The sequence below is a fragment of the Lissotriton vulgaris genome, unplaced genomic scaffold (assembly GCF_964263255.1).
Source record: "Lissotriton vulgaris unplaced genomic scaffold, aLisVul1.2 SCAFFOLD_269, whole genome shotgun sequence".
In the NCBI taxonomy this organism is placed as follows: Eukaryota; Metazoa; Chordata; class Amphibia; order Caudata; family Salamandridae; genus Lissotriton; species Lissotriton vulgaris.
This window is the reverse complement of record NW_028241749.1, coordinates 903,263-919,441: the sequence shown is the minus strand read 5'-3', so window position 1 is coordinate 919,441 and position 16,179 is coordinate 903,263. Positions and strand designations below refer to the sequence as shown.

Here is a 16,179-nt window from a genome sequence, read left to right as displayed (position 1 = left end):
CGGCGCCCCCAGGCAACCGACATCCTGAGGGCCTCCATGCCGTGCCAGGGAGAATGGAAACAACAGCATAGACGAGACCCTCAAAAGGCTCCACAACTCAGTAAGCTTCATACCTCTGAACCGGGATTTCCTCCAGCGAGGTATAAGGCACGTTCTAGCAGCAGTGTGTGTATGGGGGGGGGGGGGATTAGCACTCAGTACGGAGTTTCCTTGGTCAAAACACTTTCACCTCACTCCGGTAGTCCACGCCCGTTTACCTTATTGCCGCCATGTTCCTCGAGATCCGACTTGTACCTTATCTCCCAGTCTAGACCCTGTATCAGACTTCCCAATATTATCCAAGTGTCCAGTGGTTTAATAGCTATCATTTACTTTCAAGGAGGCATCAGTGCTGTGCATCAAAAAAGCAAGGATAGACCACTGTTGTACATATACTAAAGTGTATTACTAAGTGTATTACTAAACCAAGTCCATCCCAGCAATGGTATGGCAGGTGGAAAGTGACATGCTTCTCATGTAACTTATATTCTAAGCCTACGTACAGTTGACATTGAGGAGAGACCCCTATTAATCAGTACAATATTCATATAATTGTCTTTCACATAATGATGTGATATCAGGAAAATTACGCAAAATTGCATATAATTATGCAAAATGCAAATCTGGCATTTAGTGCTATATTTTAGCTTGAATGTGTCCTTGTATCTGTTATGAACACAAGGATGCATTTTACTTTAAAATCAGCATGAACATAACGTGTGCTGCGAACAACACTTGGTCCGTTCATTTTCCTGCATTCCAGGGCTATGGTTTTCCACACATGCAACGTAATTACATGACGAGGCATTTCTTCAGGAATTGTGGATAATATGTGTGTCACATGATTCCTGAATATACGTAAATTGCACCAGCATCATTTACATTTCTCCCAGGCCTACTATTAAGACATGGAATAGCTGTAAATTGACTATTGTTAATCAGTGATCTTGTTGAACAACAACAGAAAGAGAGTAGGTAGCAAATATGACATGAGCAGAAATTAATATTTACTGGTCAGAGAGCAGACTGGGTAGTGGCAGCATGAAGGTTCATCAAGAAAAAGGTGTTATAAACAGACAATTAACTGTCATGTTTTAAGAGTGTTCTTTGCATTAACGATGGGGAGGCTCACCAGTTTTGAATTACATCCTTCATCTTGGCCTTTCTCTATATATAAGATGCTCATATTCCAATTGATTAAACTAAACTCCTCTGGTATGTTGACAACACTTTTTTCCTGACGATGCCCTATCAAGGCATTGGGGTTCCAGAGTGCTTCCCTATTGTGTCTATGCCTTGAGTTTGCTGGCCACTCCCTGGAGATCTTTTCTCAGCTCTACATTGGGGCTGGACTAGTCTTTCATAGTCTGGGAATAGTATGACATGGGTAGATTTGGAAAATATCTCTCCTTTGTGGCAGGAATACCGTAAGATAGCATTATATTCCATAAAGTTGAGAATTCTCACTATTCTTCATCTAGGTGGCATTCTAGATGGATGGAAGGGCTCCGGAGTAGTGCCTCATGCATTTTTTATAATAAAGAATGGGGTTGGGGTTTCTGGTGGGACCCCAGTTCTGAGCTACGAGAGGCGAGATTGTTCAGGCCGGATCCTTCCACTCCCGTGACATACCAGCAATTCTGAGGCTGTTACTTGTGCTCTCTCCCCCTCTGAATCTTCAGTTCTCTCTTCAAGGCACATGGTGTTGTAGAAGATGAGACTGATGGCGAGTCACTTTATACCGTAATGTAGTGACAGTGTCTTCTGTTAGTGGAATGCAGGCTCCTGATTCTGTGACACAATCATCCACATTACAAAGATCCTTACAAAGGAGAGAGCTATCAAGTCCCCTTGACCAGTTCCCCTACAGAGAGGCACAGGTATTAGGACACATTCAGGATTGCATTTGCTGAGGCAGTGTAGCTTGAGCCATCCACAACCATTTCAACTAAGTGTGACCTTCTGCTGAGTGGTTCCCTGGGATGACTTGACATATATATCAGTCTTGGCCTGCTGTGCTTGGTCATCTGATTTGTCTTTCCCCAATGTTCCTGTGCTTGCAGTGAGTGAAATTGCTCAGCTCTTTATCTTAAGAACACAAGGTGGTGGATCTACACTCCGATCAAGGTCAGTCAAAGGGGCCAGTGGTGTTCTGTCAGGTCATTGGTGCACCGGTTCTTCGCCTCATAAATGGAAGGAGATCATTAAGAAATGTAAATGGAAGCCAGTATAGTCCTTCTCTCTGTAATCTGTTTCATGGGTGATCTCTAGTTGACTAGGATGGTAAGAGCCAGTGAGTCAAGAGGCTGTCCCAGTTTCCCACACCCCATCTGCCAATGTCTTGCCTCTAATCCCAGCAGGGAATAAACAGAGGACAACAAGAGTGATTTATTGTCTCAATGACATTTCGTAGACAGTAACATGAAGTAGACTGGTTGTGTGATGGGCCTCGGAGAACATGGTCAGCCATTTCGTGTCTCTTTTTTTTCCCTATGCGTTCAAACTCCCCTATGGTACCTGGAGGTGCGGGCAAGCAGCTGACTGGCCGCTGGGCTGGCCACATGCCTCCAATAATGTGATCCAGAGCTACATCAAAATCAGATGGACATCAGCAGCCCAGGTAGACCACGGCACTACAGATAGCACAGTATCAAGGCTCCCTGGTTCAGAATCTGGCATAGGCAGGACTGCCACAATAAAGGCCTTGATCTTAATAGCAGGCCAAGCCACACCCTCTGGGGTCTAAATGTGATGGCGATCCGCTGCCATGGGCCTTGTAAATGCCCTTGCACCAGCCTACATTATGAGCTGCGGGGAAGTAGTTCTCATCCCCAACTCTCCAGTGCAGATCTTCTACTAGGGAGCAGAGAGCAGAATTCTGGCAAAGACTGCAGGGTTCCCTGTTCTTTTTAAGAACATTAATAATGGCTTTTGCAGTGTCAATGTTTTGGGGAAATAGGAAGCGGGTCAGGGGATCAGTATCAACTCTCTTTGAAACTTCTAGGAAAACAAAACTTCATTTTTTAAATGAGGCCCTGTTTCCTTTATAGAAATCGAGCTGCATTAAAAACAAAAAACAGTTTTTTTGTTTTTTTAAATTAATCACAGGCATGGTGCTTTGCTCACCATTGCAGATCATCATCCCTGTGATTGCAGCCAATCGTACTGGGTCATACATTTCTGTAATTCATATTCATTATGCAGATTGGTCTGCAACCCACTACGATGCCCTTATTTTATGAACTGGCCTATTGACGCATAGGTGGGCTGAGAATAATTTACTGGTCACAAAACGATGGTGCGCAGTTTTAATCACTTTGTAGACAGAGCACTTGATCTATAACACCTCTTGAAAGAATGATTGTGGTTTAGTACAAGCTTGGTACAGATGTCTTTTTAGAGGGCAAGTTACATAAGATGATTCATTCCATTGGTTATCATGAAGAATTGTTCGAGGGTATTTTTTGCATTTCATGCAAAATTCAGATGCTTATTTTGGCTGCACCTTCAATCTAACATGTAAATTGCATTTTTTCAAACAGGGAAAATTCTCAATTCTCTAGACGAAAAAGGACTGAAGAACAATACGCTGGTCTACTTTGCCTCTGACCATGGAGCGCATTTAGAGGACAGAAAAGGAATTGTTCAAGTTGGTGGCTGGAATGGAATATACAAAGGTGAGAGGTGACTTTAACAAGTAGTCTGGTGAAACATTTTTTGAACAAAAGAAAACAAAACAATAGCGCAAAGCCATTAAGCACACTTATTAGTGATGGAGATAACCACGAAAACATAAAAAATCTTCTCTCTCATTTGTCATTTCTAAACTGCAAAATGCTAAAATGCGATTGAAATGTGTCATTACTGCAGTACGTGTCAAGGATATGTAGATTATCTTACTGAAAAAAGGGAACGTCACTGAGCATGTCTAGTGAGAGAAAAAGGGGGTAATTGCTCTGACCACACACCAATATAGTGTAAGTGATTGGTTTAGCATGGGAGACGACTGAAACTCCCTCTCAGAAGCTCAAAGGACACACTCATAGGAAAATCAATCTCTGCACAAATGTGATAGAATAAACATACAACCACACAAGAAAATACTAATGTGTATTTTTTGAAAGTATCTTTGTGGGGCACAGTTCAAAAAAAATAACTTTTCACTCGGGTATAATTTACAAATGTTACAAAAAAAAACATATGTTTTATTTTTGTTTTTTCCTCTTTGGTTTGCTCACTTCCAACTGGCCTCCAAGGTCTCCCGCTGCCATGGTATTCAACCCTTGAGGAATACTAGAAACCTCAGCAAATGTTTTATTGACCATGCTAAGAAATAAGGAGGCTGACAAAGAACTATGGCTGTTCAATACATATTGCAGTTACTGGTTGGTTGGGCAAAGACCTTGTCAAACTTGTTCAATAATGTTTTATGGAAGGAAGAAGTCCCAGACAAGTGGAGGGTCTCAATTTTGGCTCCGATTTACAAAGCTGGTCAAGTCTCGGATCCTGCTAATTATAGACTAATAGCTTTAATGGATTGTGAAGCAAAGTTTTCTGCTAAGTGTCTGCTAACAGAACTGACGGATTGGGTTGCTGCCAGTAATTTACTCCCAAAAAACCAAACAGGGTTTATTAAAGGCATGGGGACGATTATTAATATTCAAATGCTAGTTCTTATAATGGAAATGGCCAGAAGCCGTAAGATGAACCATCATTTATGTTTTATTGATTTTAGCTCAGCTTTCGACACAGATATATTCTTTGGAATAAGTTAACAAAAATGGGAATCTCTCCGAGTTTGTTGAGAGCGATACAATTGCTATATACTAACACTTGGACGAGAGTAAGGTTGGGCCAAGGCACAGTTTTGTCCAAAAAAATGGTTATAAGGGACGGGGTGAAGCAGGGGTGTATTTTGGCTCCAACCTTATTTAACTTGTATTTAGCTGGGATTTCATCAAGGCTTAGTGAAATTATTTCTCACTCTCCGACTGTTGCAGGTTTTAAAGTTTCACATTTACTTTATGCCGATGATATTGTTTTAATAAGCTATACCAAGGTGGGTCTGCTGAGATTAATTAATGAAAGTGCACAGTATGCCTCCAAACATGGCCTAAAGATTAACTTGAAAAAGACAAAAACAATGCTGGTGACTAGAGGGTTGGCTGTAAGATCAAAATTGAGAATGGAAGGTACTGTATTAGAATCGGTCACTGAATATAGATATCCTGGTGTTATAATAGATGCTAGGGGCACGGGTAAAAACCAGTGTGCTGCACTACAGAGAAGAAAAAAACTCATTAATTGCTGCATTTTCCATACTTCATAATAACTTAAAAGGGCTTCCCCTTAACCAACTATTACAAATTATGTCAGTTAAACATGTGCCAACTCTTGCATATGGAGTAGAGACCTTAAGAGGTGTGCTGACAACACCATCGATAAGCTAGTGACAGGGACCTACCGACGCCTCTTTAATCTTCCGCGACATTCTTCACCAGCACAAATCCAACTTGAGTTTGGACTTAAAAGACAGAACCTAAGTAGCTTAGGATCTTATTTAAATTCTGCAACAAATTTAGAAGGGATAATAATTCCACACTTATGACAGTGGTTTGGGAGGCAATATGCGACAATAAACATAAGTAGGCTCATGAATATTTTAAACTGGCGATAGATACGTTCAAGGCGGAACAACTATGAGCATTGCCTCTCTTACAGGGCGCTTTTAATAAAGTTATAAATTGGTGCAGCAAAAAATTGTCGTCTTTATGGGATAAAGCAGTTCTGGCAAAAAGAACCCATGCATGGTCAGTTATTGCTTCGTATGGTATGCTAAAACCCCAAAGATATTTAGGAGACCTAAATAGCCAAAGGGCAAAGCTGAAGCTGATGAATCTCCGATTTGGAAATAGCCAATTTCTTGGAGACGCCCCTACATGGAAATTGATGAGTAGTGAGAGGGTGTGTCGCCTCTGTTACTACAAGAGGGAAGATATTTGTCATATAATCTGTAGCTGCCCTGCACTAATAGATGAACGTAGGAGGCTGTTAAGGTCGGACTTTAATAGTAAAATTATACGAACATGCCAACAAGCAGTCATAGCCAGTTTACAAGGAGAAAGTTTGCAATTTACGGGTCGACTTTTGAAGTTTATGGAAATAGTGGAGAAGAAATTGCTTAACTGTGGAAAATGAGGATGGTTGTATTCATGTTTGGTTTTATATATTGAGGAAAAGTTTCTTTTAATTATGTGATCTTAATAATGTATGAAATGTAATAAGAATTGTATAATGTTGTATTAATAGTAAGTTTTTAGTAACTGAACAATACATTTTTCATTCATTCATTCAGTCATTCATTCATTCATTCATTCAGTTACTGGTTGCTCATGGGGATCAAGAGACAGCTTTTCTGATTTACAGTTGGATGTCAGAATACTGAGTACAAAAATTTTGAGGTGGCAGAATATTGTGCCCTAAATATCAAGAAGCAAATTATCTTGAAGATAAGTGCATACACCCACGGATAGATGTAGTATTCTTAGATCCACGTTTATGTACCTTCCAGATATATATAGTGTTAAGCGAGATACATCTGCAGTTAAGAATAGTGCATCTGCACGTAGCCATATACCTACCTTCACAATATTTTCGATGTAAAAATGTAGGCCATGGTGTTTTAGTACATAATATTTTTAACTTGATAGTCCAGTGGTATCATGTCATTTACACGTCTTTAAGAAGATGGTAATGAATGTTACTGAACTTAAGAGGACTTTTACATTTTCGAAAACAGCTGCAGTCTGCCATGGTCCCTTTTTCAATAAATGGAAACATTGATTTTGCGAGGCAGGAAAGGGGAGCACTGGAATATAAAGTAAACTAAGTTTTACCTCAGAAAATATAGAGTATCAGGCAAAAACCTTAATATACCCGGCAGATACTCTAAGTTACCACAGCAGAACTACACTCCCCAGCAGCCCCGGCACCCCGGCGCTCCTGTGACGCTCCTGCAGCGCCCGCAAGCGCCTAACAGCGCGGAGCACCGAGCGGGGTGCGGGGACCTCATTCAGCCTTACCTGTCTTGCTGTGAGGGGAACGGCCGACGCCCAGGACCATCAGCCGTGAGGGGAACGGCCAGCATACAGCACTCCATTGCCGTGAGGGGAACGGCCACAGCAGAACTACACTCCCCAGCAGCCCCGGCACCCCGGCGCTCCTGTGACGCTCCTGCAGCGCCCGCAAGAGCTTAACAGCGCGGAACACCTCCCGCGTCGCGAGATGCACACGGGCAGTACTGGGCTGAGCCCGGGCAGAGGGCGGGCCGTCTGTGGCCGTCCGGGGCAGGAAGAGGCTGGGCTGGGACACGGACCCTTATCCTTCCTGCTGAGATCTAGGACTCCGCTCCTCATTGTGAGTGTTTAATATACTGTGTTTAAATCAGCATAAATGGCTAAATTGCACTCTGTAAAAACGATATCCCGCACCATGGATAACTATATGGTCAAGGTGGTCAGTAACATCAACTCTGATTGACGCCTTTCACTTAGTAGGATCAGCCCCCCTGTTTCACCTACTAATGTACCTTATACCTCCGATAACCTTGATGACACTATTGGGGCTATTCAGGTTGCTTTGACTTCAGTGGAGATGGACTTAGATACTGTTTCAATTTCTGCTAACCTCCCAGCCAATATGGTTTTATTGGACAGTCCGCTGCCATCAACATCTCACATCCCCTTGACTCCTACGGCGGTGCCATCACCGCCCCACAGACCAGTGAGGGCATGCAGAAGGCTGATAAACAAGCGGGGAGAGCATAGAAGAACTAAGAAAGTTATTTCTCCACCTAAACAACCTGAGCTCACTAAAGAGCTTACTAATGCTACTATAAATGAGGCAGATATGAACACCTTAAATGGCGACCACATCCAGCTCCTTGTTAATATGTTGACCACCAAAATGGAACTTTTGATTAAACCCTTAATGGTAAAAGTTGACTGTGAGACTGTGGGCTGGGCGGGCCGGAATAACAAGCGGGGAGGCCGGATGTAGTGTGCTATGGTCACGGATTTATTGATGGAAACTGAATACAAAGTCCGGAATAAAGAGTTCGTAGGGAAGAATAGTTCTGCCAAGAAGCTCCCAGCCGGGAGGGAATCTCGATGGTATGTGGATATCCTGGATGTGGTCCGCTGCTGGGCTGTTGTCGTCAGGTTGTGGCCGGTCGATGGGTCTCCTCGGAGATAAGTAAGAGAGAGTATAGGGGTTAGTCCCGTCCAGTAAGGACTGCTGAGTACTACCACCGTCACCGGTAAGTGAATGGCCAGGTTATGAACGTGGGGGAAGGAGGGAAGGGTAGGTAAGGATAAGATCACTCGGCAAGCAGGAGGGGTTTGTGCTGGGAGTGTTCGGGATAAGTGTGGGGACTATGAATACAGTGCTTGTGATGTTACTTCTAAGTACTAAGACTGGTGCGGAGTGCTCGTGGGGGCTCTATATACAATATCTTACAGTTAGGTACAATATTTATACTAGGGAAACACGGAGAAGGATAGAGTGTACTCACGTGCCCCGCCGTAACTCTCATCCGAGTTACGGCCGCTCTCCCGCCACCTCCGGAGGTCGCCACCAATCCTCCGTCCACAGGTCTTCTTCCTCGTTCTCTTCTCCGATCTCCGCCTCCTCTCCGCTCTCCTCCTTCCTTCCTCTCTCCGTCGGGGGTTCCGCGCCGTTCGCTGTCTCCTGCCACGAGTCCGCTGGGCTGAACACTGTCTCCTCGCTCCTGCCGTCTTTTCTAGTGTCCCGGCTGACTGCCGTGGTTGTACTTCCGGTTCCGGTCTGGTTGGTTTCCGGGTCGTCGGCGGGAGTTCTGTTTCCGGTATCCTGTTCTGGTTCCGGGTCTTCGGAGGTTTGCGGATCCTGTGGGTGAAGAGAGGGAGCCCGGTGACAATGGGACGATGTTCCTCCCGGGGTGGGGGTGTGGCTTCCCCACCTACTCTGCGCTTCCAACGAGGTAGGGACCGCGGACCTTTCACATCCCCTTTCCCTAGCTGTCCTACTAGTAGGGGTATCAGTAGTGGGATAACGTGAGAGGTAATCTGCATTGCCTTGATCTAGTCCCTTTCGGTGTAGTGTCTTGAACCGAAAGGGTTGTAGGGACAGGAACCACCTGAGTACCCTGTCGTTGTGGCCGCGGTTCCGGGACATCCATTCCAGTGGGGCATGGTCCGTATACAGGAGGAACTCCCGACCCTCCAGATAGTACCGGAGACTGTCTACTGCCCATTTAATCGCTAGAGCCTCTTTTTCTACCACAGCATAATTTTGTTCTCGCGGAAAGAGTTTTCGGCTGAGGTACAGTATCGGTCTTTCGACCCCTCTTTCATCTTGTTGGGACAGGACAGCCCCCAAACCCTGATCGGAGGCGTCTGTTTGCAGGATAAAGGGACGGGAATAGTCAGGACTGACTAACACGGGTTCAGACAACAGGGACTGTTTAAGGAGGTCGAAGGCTTTCAGCAATTGGGGAGAGGGTTGCTGCAACTTCTCTTCGGTTCTGGAGGCTTTTCTCAATAGGTCGGTCAAGGGGGCGGCCATTTGGGAAAAGTTGGGGATAAACCTCCGGTAATACCCCAGCAACCCGAGGAATGCTCGGAGTTCCTTCTTGGTATGAGGGAAGGGTATGGAGTGAATGGCCTGTATTTTATTGTGTTGAGGGCGAATGACCCCCTCGCCCAATAGATACCCCAGATACTTCACACTTTGGGCCGCCAAGGTGGTTTTGGCCGGGTTGATGGTAAAACCGTGTTTACCCAGGGATTGTACTACCGCTTGCAAGTGTTGAAGGTGTTGTTCCCAGCTGTCACTATGAATGACTATGTCATCGAGGTAGGCCCCGGCATAGCTGGTATGGGGTCGTAAGACCAGGTTCATGGCCCTTTGGAAGGTAGCCGGGGCCCCGTGGAGCCCGAAGGGCATTACCCTGAACTGGAACAGACCCTCAGGGGTTGAGAAGGCCGTTTTCGGTCTGTCCTCCGCTTTTAAAGGGATCTGCCAGTACCCTTTGCACAAGTCTAGGGTACTGATGTACTTGGCTTTGCCGATACGCTCCACCATCTCGTCCACTCGAGGTAGGGGGTATGAATCAAAGGCAGAGATTTTATTCACCTCCCGGAAGTCTATACAGAAACGAGTAGAACCATCAGGTTTAGGAACGAGAACGATTGGGGAATTCCAACTGCTGCAGGAGGGTTCGATTATACCCATCCTTAACATCTGGGTCGTTTCGTCCTTTATGACCGCCCTTCGCGCTTCAGGGATCCGATAGGGTCTCTGTCGCACTGTTTTCCCTGCTTCAGTGTGAATGGCGTGTTCCACAATGGTGGAGTGCCCGGGCATGGGGGAAAAAACTGTTTGTACAGAGGACAAGACCTGTCTCAGGTTCTGTTTGTTCTTTTCCGGGAGGTCAGGATCGATACAGCTCTCAAAGGGTAGAGAGGGATTGGTTGTCATTACAGGGAGGGGTCCCACCCATTTCTTCAATAGGTTAACATGATATATTTGGGTGACCCCTCTGGTGGCATCAATATCAAGCTCGTAGGTAACAGGGGTCACCTGCCTTAGGATAGGGAAGGGGCCCTGCCATTGTCCCAATAGTTTATGGTCGGAGGAGGGTAGAAGCAACAATACCAGGTCTCCAGCGTTAAATGTACGGGCCTTGGTTCCCTTGTTGTACTGTTGTGTCTGAGAGACCTGTGCGGCTACCATGTTTTGTCTCACTATTTCTCGGATTTGTGTTAAATGGGTTCGAAGATTATCCACATATTCCGGGAGGGGCCGGGTTCGGTCGGGTTCAGCTTCCCAGGCCTCGCGGGCCATGTCCAGTAGTGTCCTGGGGGCTCGGCCATACAATAACTCATAGGGGGAATACCCGGTGCTACTTTGCACCTTACACCGGATCGCGAAAAGAGCTAGAGGAAGCATCTCCTCCCACCTTTTACTCTCAAGGCCTAACAGTTTTTTTAGCGTGGTCTTTAGGGTGGCGTTATAGCGTTCTACCAACCCATCGGTCTGTGGGTGATACGCCGAGGTTCGTATCTGTTTAACACCTAGATGGGCACAGACTTGCCGCATGAGGGAGGACACAAAAGGCGTGCCTTGATCTGTTAAGATCTCCCTAGGAAACCCTACTCTACTAAAAATGGAGATTAGAGCCTTGGCAATATTTTGGGTAGTGGGTTGTTTCAACGGGACGGCCTCTGGGAACCGGGTGGCATAATCTACCAATACTAGGGCGTATCTACACCCCGTTCTAGAGGGCAACATGGGTCCTATCAGGTCCATCCCAACTCGGGAAAAAGGCACTTCAATAAGGGGAAGGGGCTGGAGCGGGACTCGAGGGGGCCGGTAACTACTGTTTTTTTGGCAGACTGGGCACTCCCTACAGTACTGCTTTATTTGACCGTGTACGCCCGGCCAGTAGAATTTTTCTAAGATGGTGTGGCCAGTCTTTTCGTCACTGAAGTGGCCACCTAGCAAGTGACTGTGGGCCAGATATAGGACTTTGTCCCGAAACAATCCTGGGATAACCAACTGGGCCGGTAGCTGTGGTCCACCTTTTCTATAGAGGAGACCATTTTTTCGGAAAAAGTAAGGACCTACGTGTAGTGGATCCTCATTGTCCAGGGCACGATTCCAGGCTTCCTGCAATACGGGGTCTTCTTGCTGGGTGGCTCTGAATTCGCGGTCGGTTTCCCAGGGATGGGCCTCGACCTGAGCCGGATAAGCGCCAGTAAAGGTCCTTTTCTCCCTCTTCTTTTGTTTCTTGGACTTCTCTGGTTTTGAGGGTGATTCGGCTGCGGGGGAATCCTGGGGAAACGGGGCCTCTGCCCACCACCTCTTTAGGGAGTCCGTAGTGTCTTTCAGGAGGTGGGGAAGACCACTGTAGTCGCTTCCTAGTATGACTTGTTCAGGAAGGTTAGGGACCAACCCGACGGTTAACATTCTGCCTCCATCTGCCTGTTGTTGTACCCGCACTTGAGCTGTCGGGTAACTCCGAGTGTCTCCGTGGACACACTTGATTGCTACTGTTCCGGTCAGGGGCCCAATGGGGTGGGGTAGTTCCTGGGGTCGGAGAACGCTATGTCTACACCCCGTGTCGGCCAATGCCATCCTCCGGTGTCCCTCGACTCTCACGGGACATCGGAACGGCGGAGGGGTTACTTCGTTAGTCAGGCAAACGTAATTTCGGGCCATTCCAATGTCCATTGGTTCCTCTTTTTGGGGACACACCCGAGCTATGTGGCCATACCCTCCGCAGTGATAGCACTGAGGACCAGGTGGGGTAGGACGAGGCATGACGGGGTAGGGCATCAAGGGAGTAGGATCTGGTTTTCTGGCCGTCGGTGGGGGTCTTTGGGGACGAGTGTGGCTTCCATGAGGAATTCGTGGATGTGGTTCCTCTCGGACCCGTTGCGACTCTTGGGCTCTGCTATAAGCACTGGCTATCTCCACTGCACTGTCCAAAGTCAGGCGGGCGTGTTGTCTCACCCATTTTTGTGTGGCCGGGTGTAGGGAGGCCAGATACTGTTCCAGATATATTTTTGCGAGAATCTGGTCTTTGGTGGCTGTGGCGGGTTTCAACCACCTGTTTGCCAAGTCCTGTATTCGGAATGCGAGAGCCCGGGGCGTTTCTTGGGGCCCCTCTTTTGCCTGTCTCAGACGTACCCTGTAGGTTTCGTCGTCTATTCCCAGCCTCTCGAGAATACATGTTTTTATGTCCTGGTAGGGAGTCTGACCCTGGATATTGGCCTGCTGATATGCTGCCTGCAGTTCACCAGTCAAGAGGGGACCTAGATAGTGGCCCCAGCGATCTTCAGGCCATGCTGCTGCTTGAGCCAGACGCTCAAAGTTGGTAAAGAAATAATCGGGGTCTTCACCCGAGACATATTTCTGGAGAACTACGGAGGGCAAGGAGGTTGTGGGTCTTGGTTGCCCCATGACAGTAGTTAGTTTTTCAAGGGCTTGATCCTGAGCGGTCCCCTGTCCCTTAAGGACGTCATGGAGTTGTCCACGATCATCTTCGGCAGTTTTCAGGAAGCGTTCCATCATCTTGCCAAGCTGCTCTTGGCTCTCAGCTAGCTGCTTGACGGCGGCCTCCATGCTTCCGGCTGATCCCACTTCTGACACCACCTGTGAGACTGTGGGCTGGGCGGGCCGGAATAACAAGCGGGGAGGCCGGATGTAGTGTGCTATGGTCACGGATTTATTGATGGAAACTGAATACAAAGTCCGGAATAAAGAGTTCGTAGGGAAGAATAGTTCTGCCAAGAAGCTCCCAGCCGGGAGGGAATCTCGATGGTATGTGGATATCCTGGATGTGGTCCGCTGCTGGGCTGTTGTCGTCAGGTTGTGGCCGGTCGATGGGTCTCCTCGGAGATAAGTAAGAGAGAGTATAGGGGTTAGTCCCGTCCAGTAAGGACTGCTGAGTACTACCACCGTCACCGGTAAGTGAATGGCCAGGTTATGAACATGGGGGAAGGAGGGAAGGGTAGGTAAGGATAAGATCACTCGGCAAGCAGGAGGGGTTTGTGCTGGGAGTGTTCGGGATAAGTGTGGGGACTATGAATACAGTGCTCGTGATGTTACTTCTAAGTACTAAGACTGGTGCGGAGTGCTCGTGGGGGCTCTATATACAATATCTTACAGTTAGGTACAATATTTATACTAGGGAAACACGGAGAAGGATAGAGTGTACTCACGTGCCCCGCCGTAACTCTCATCCGAGTTACGGCCGCTCTCCCGCCACCTCCGGAGGTCGCCACCAATCCTCCGTCCACAGGTCTTCTTCCTCGTTCTCTTCTCCGATCTCCGCCTCCTCTCCGCTCTCCTCCTTCCTTCCTCTCTCCGTCGGGGGTTCCGCGCCGTTCGCTGTCTCCTGCCACGAGTCCGCTGGGCTGAACACTGTCTCCTCGCTCCTGCCGTCTTTTCTAGTGTCCCGGCTGACTGCCGTGGTTGTACTTCCGGTTCCGGTCTGGTTGGTTTCCGGGTCGTCGTCGGGAGTTCTGTTTCCGGTATCCTGTTCTGGTTCCGGGTCTTCGGAGGTTTGCGGATCCTGTGGGTGAAGAGAGGGAGCCCGGTGACAATGGGACGATGTTCCTCCCGGGGTGGGGGTGTGGCTTCCCCACCTACTCTGCGCTTCCAACGAGGTAGGGACCGCGGACCTTTCACATTGACTTAGTATCCAAAGAGGTAGCTAGATTAAGTACCCTCCTATCCCCCCCAGCTGCTGTAATTGGAAAGAAGAGCACTAACGTTAACACGAGTGATGCAATTCATAAAGGTGCTGCTGTTGATAGCAAGGGGGTCAGGGACAAACTAGACCAGGTCTCTAAGGAGGTACCTAGACTTGGGGGTCTTCTATCCTCACACCTGTCCCAGGCTAAGCTTCCTGAGAACGCTAGCGCTGGAATATCTGCATCTATAATAGCCCCAAGCTCTAATGGTAGGGGGGAAAAAGTGACACAATTGGTGTCATCTGTAAGATCAGCTCAGTCTGTGTCAAAGTCTGATACTACTGCTTCGACTTTGAGGAACAATAGCTCAGCCAGCAGGGCAGTTGAAAATAACTCGGGCGGTTCCCTGGGAAAAAAAGACTAATAGTTCATTTACCCCCTGATTGTGCACCGTATACAGTGGTTTTGACTAATGTCTCAATAGTCGACCCAAACTCATTTGAAGCACGGGAGGAAGTGTCAAATTCTTTAAGCAACAAAGTATTAGCATGGCTAAATAAATATTGCGGCTTCCCCACTGCTTTTTGTAATGACATATTGTCAGTGCGTAGAGTTGACTGGATTGGTACATCGAGAAAAGCATGCAGAGGAGACTGCGTTATTGTGAACTTTAAGCACCCTCAGCACGTCGCCACTGTATTGTTAAGGGCCGCCTCCTTACCTGCTACAGAAGACAATATATGTGTGCGCCCGTTAGGATTCTTTTACAACCATCTTAGTATGACTCCTAGTCCCCATGCTGGTCATCAGACTCCTTCATATCCCATACACAGGCAGGTTTTTTTCCCTAGGGCACAACACGATCTCCAACTTCCTATGCCTACGGATGCATATTGTTATAATTTGTGTAGGCCTAATCCACAACCTGAACCTATCTTGCCACTGTTTATTCGGTTTTCTCGTTATCATCATTAGGAGAAAATGATTGACTGTCTAAAAACCCAGGGACAACAGGCCACCCATGCCGCATCGTGACTTTGAATATTGCAGGCATTAGGGCTAAGGCTGGGAATGACAAATGGATTAAATTGCTGAAAACCTTTGACATTCTCGCATTCCAGGAAATGTGGGACTTATCGAACAGTTTTTCCTTGGATGGGTACAGACATTTTTTTATCCCTGCTACTAGCGGTGGGGCAGGAAGACCAAAGGGGGGCTTATTAACTTTGTTTAAAACTGACCTAAAAGGTGTGCTAACACAGTATAATGTAGGGTCCCCAAACTGTATGATCGTTGAATTGAATCCTCTTTCTTTTTCAAAAAATTTATTTATACATTTTTATAATTCTAGTCCTAATGAATGTACTAGGCATAATTTGGATATGATTGAATCTTTTTTGTCAGACTATAGAACTAAAGCAAATAATTTAGAAATAATTATTTTAGGCGATTTCAATATCCATCCCTGCAACGAGCCATGCACCAGTTTCTTAGAAGAGGGGCCACCTCACTCGACAGCAATGCACTTTGAGCATTCTGATAGGGGGGAGGCACTTGAAAATTACTTGGAAGCATGGAACTTATATGATTCAAGTTGTGGGGAGGTTGGAAGTAGAACTTCTACTTTTAAGGGAAATGGCGACGGTACTGTAATTGACTATATTTTTATGACATGTCAAATTTTAGCTAAGGTGGTTAGCTACAGCACTGTGGTCTCAGTATTTAGTGACCACAATCCAGTAGTAGCAGAGGTGCTGTCTACGGTTATTTTAACTCGCAGAGAGATAAGGGTGATTGGAGGTCAAGATGTGGTCGTAAAGGATCAGGGCCGTAGATTGAAATTGTCAAGTGTTGTCCCAGAGGATGTTTCACAGTCTGTCATGGATAGAGCAGAAAGCAA

General features: G+C 46.7%; 1 protein-coding gene across 1 annotated transcript in view; it reads left to right on the top strand.

Moving 5' to 3' along the window:
* LOC147669893 (arylsulfatase H-like) overlaps positions 1 to 16,179 on the top strand; it is a 528,148-nt gene that overhangs the window by 331,797 nt on the left and 180,172 nt on the right. The window contains exon 7 of the mRNA XM_086948172.1: positions 3,582 to 3,716. Coding sequence (XP_086804298.1) covers positions 3,582 to 3,716 — 135 coding nt within the window. The remainder of the gene's footprint in view (positions 1 to 3,581; positions 3,717 to 16,179) is intronic.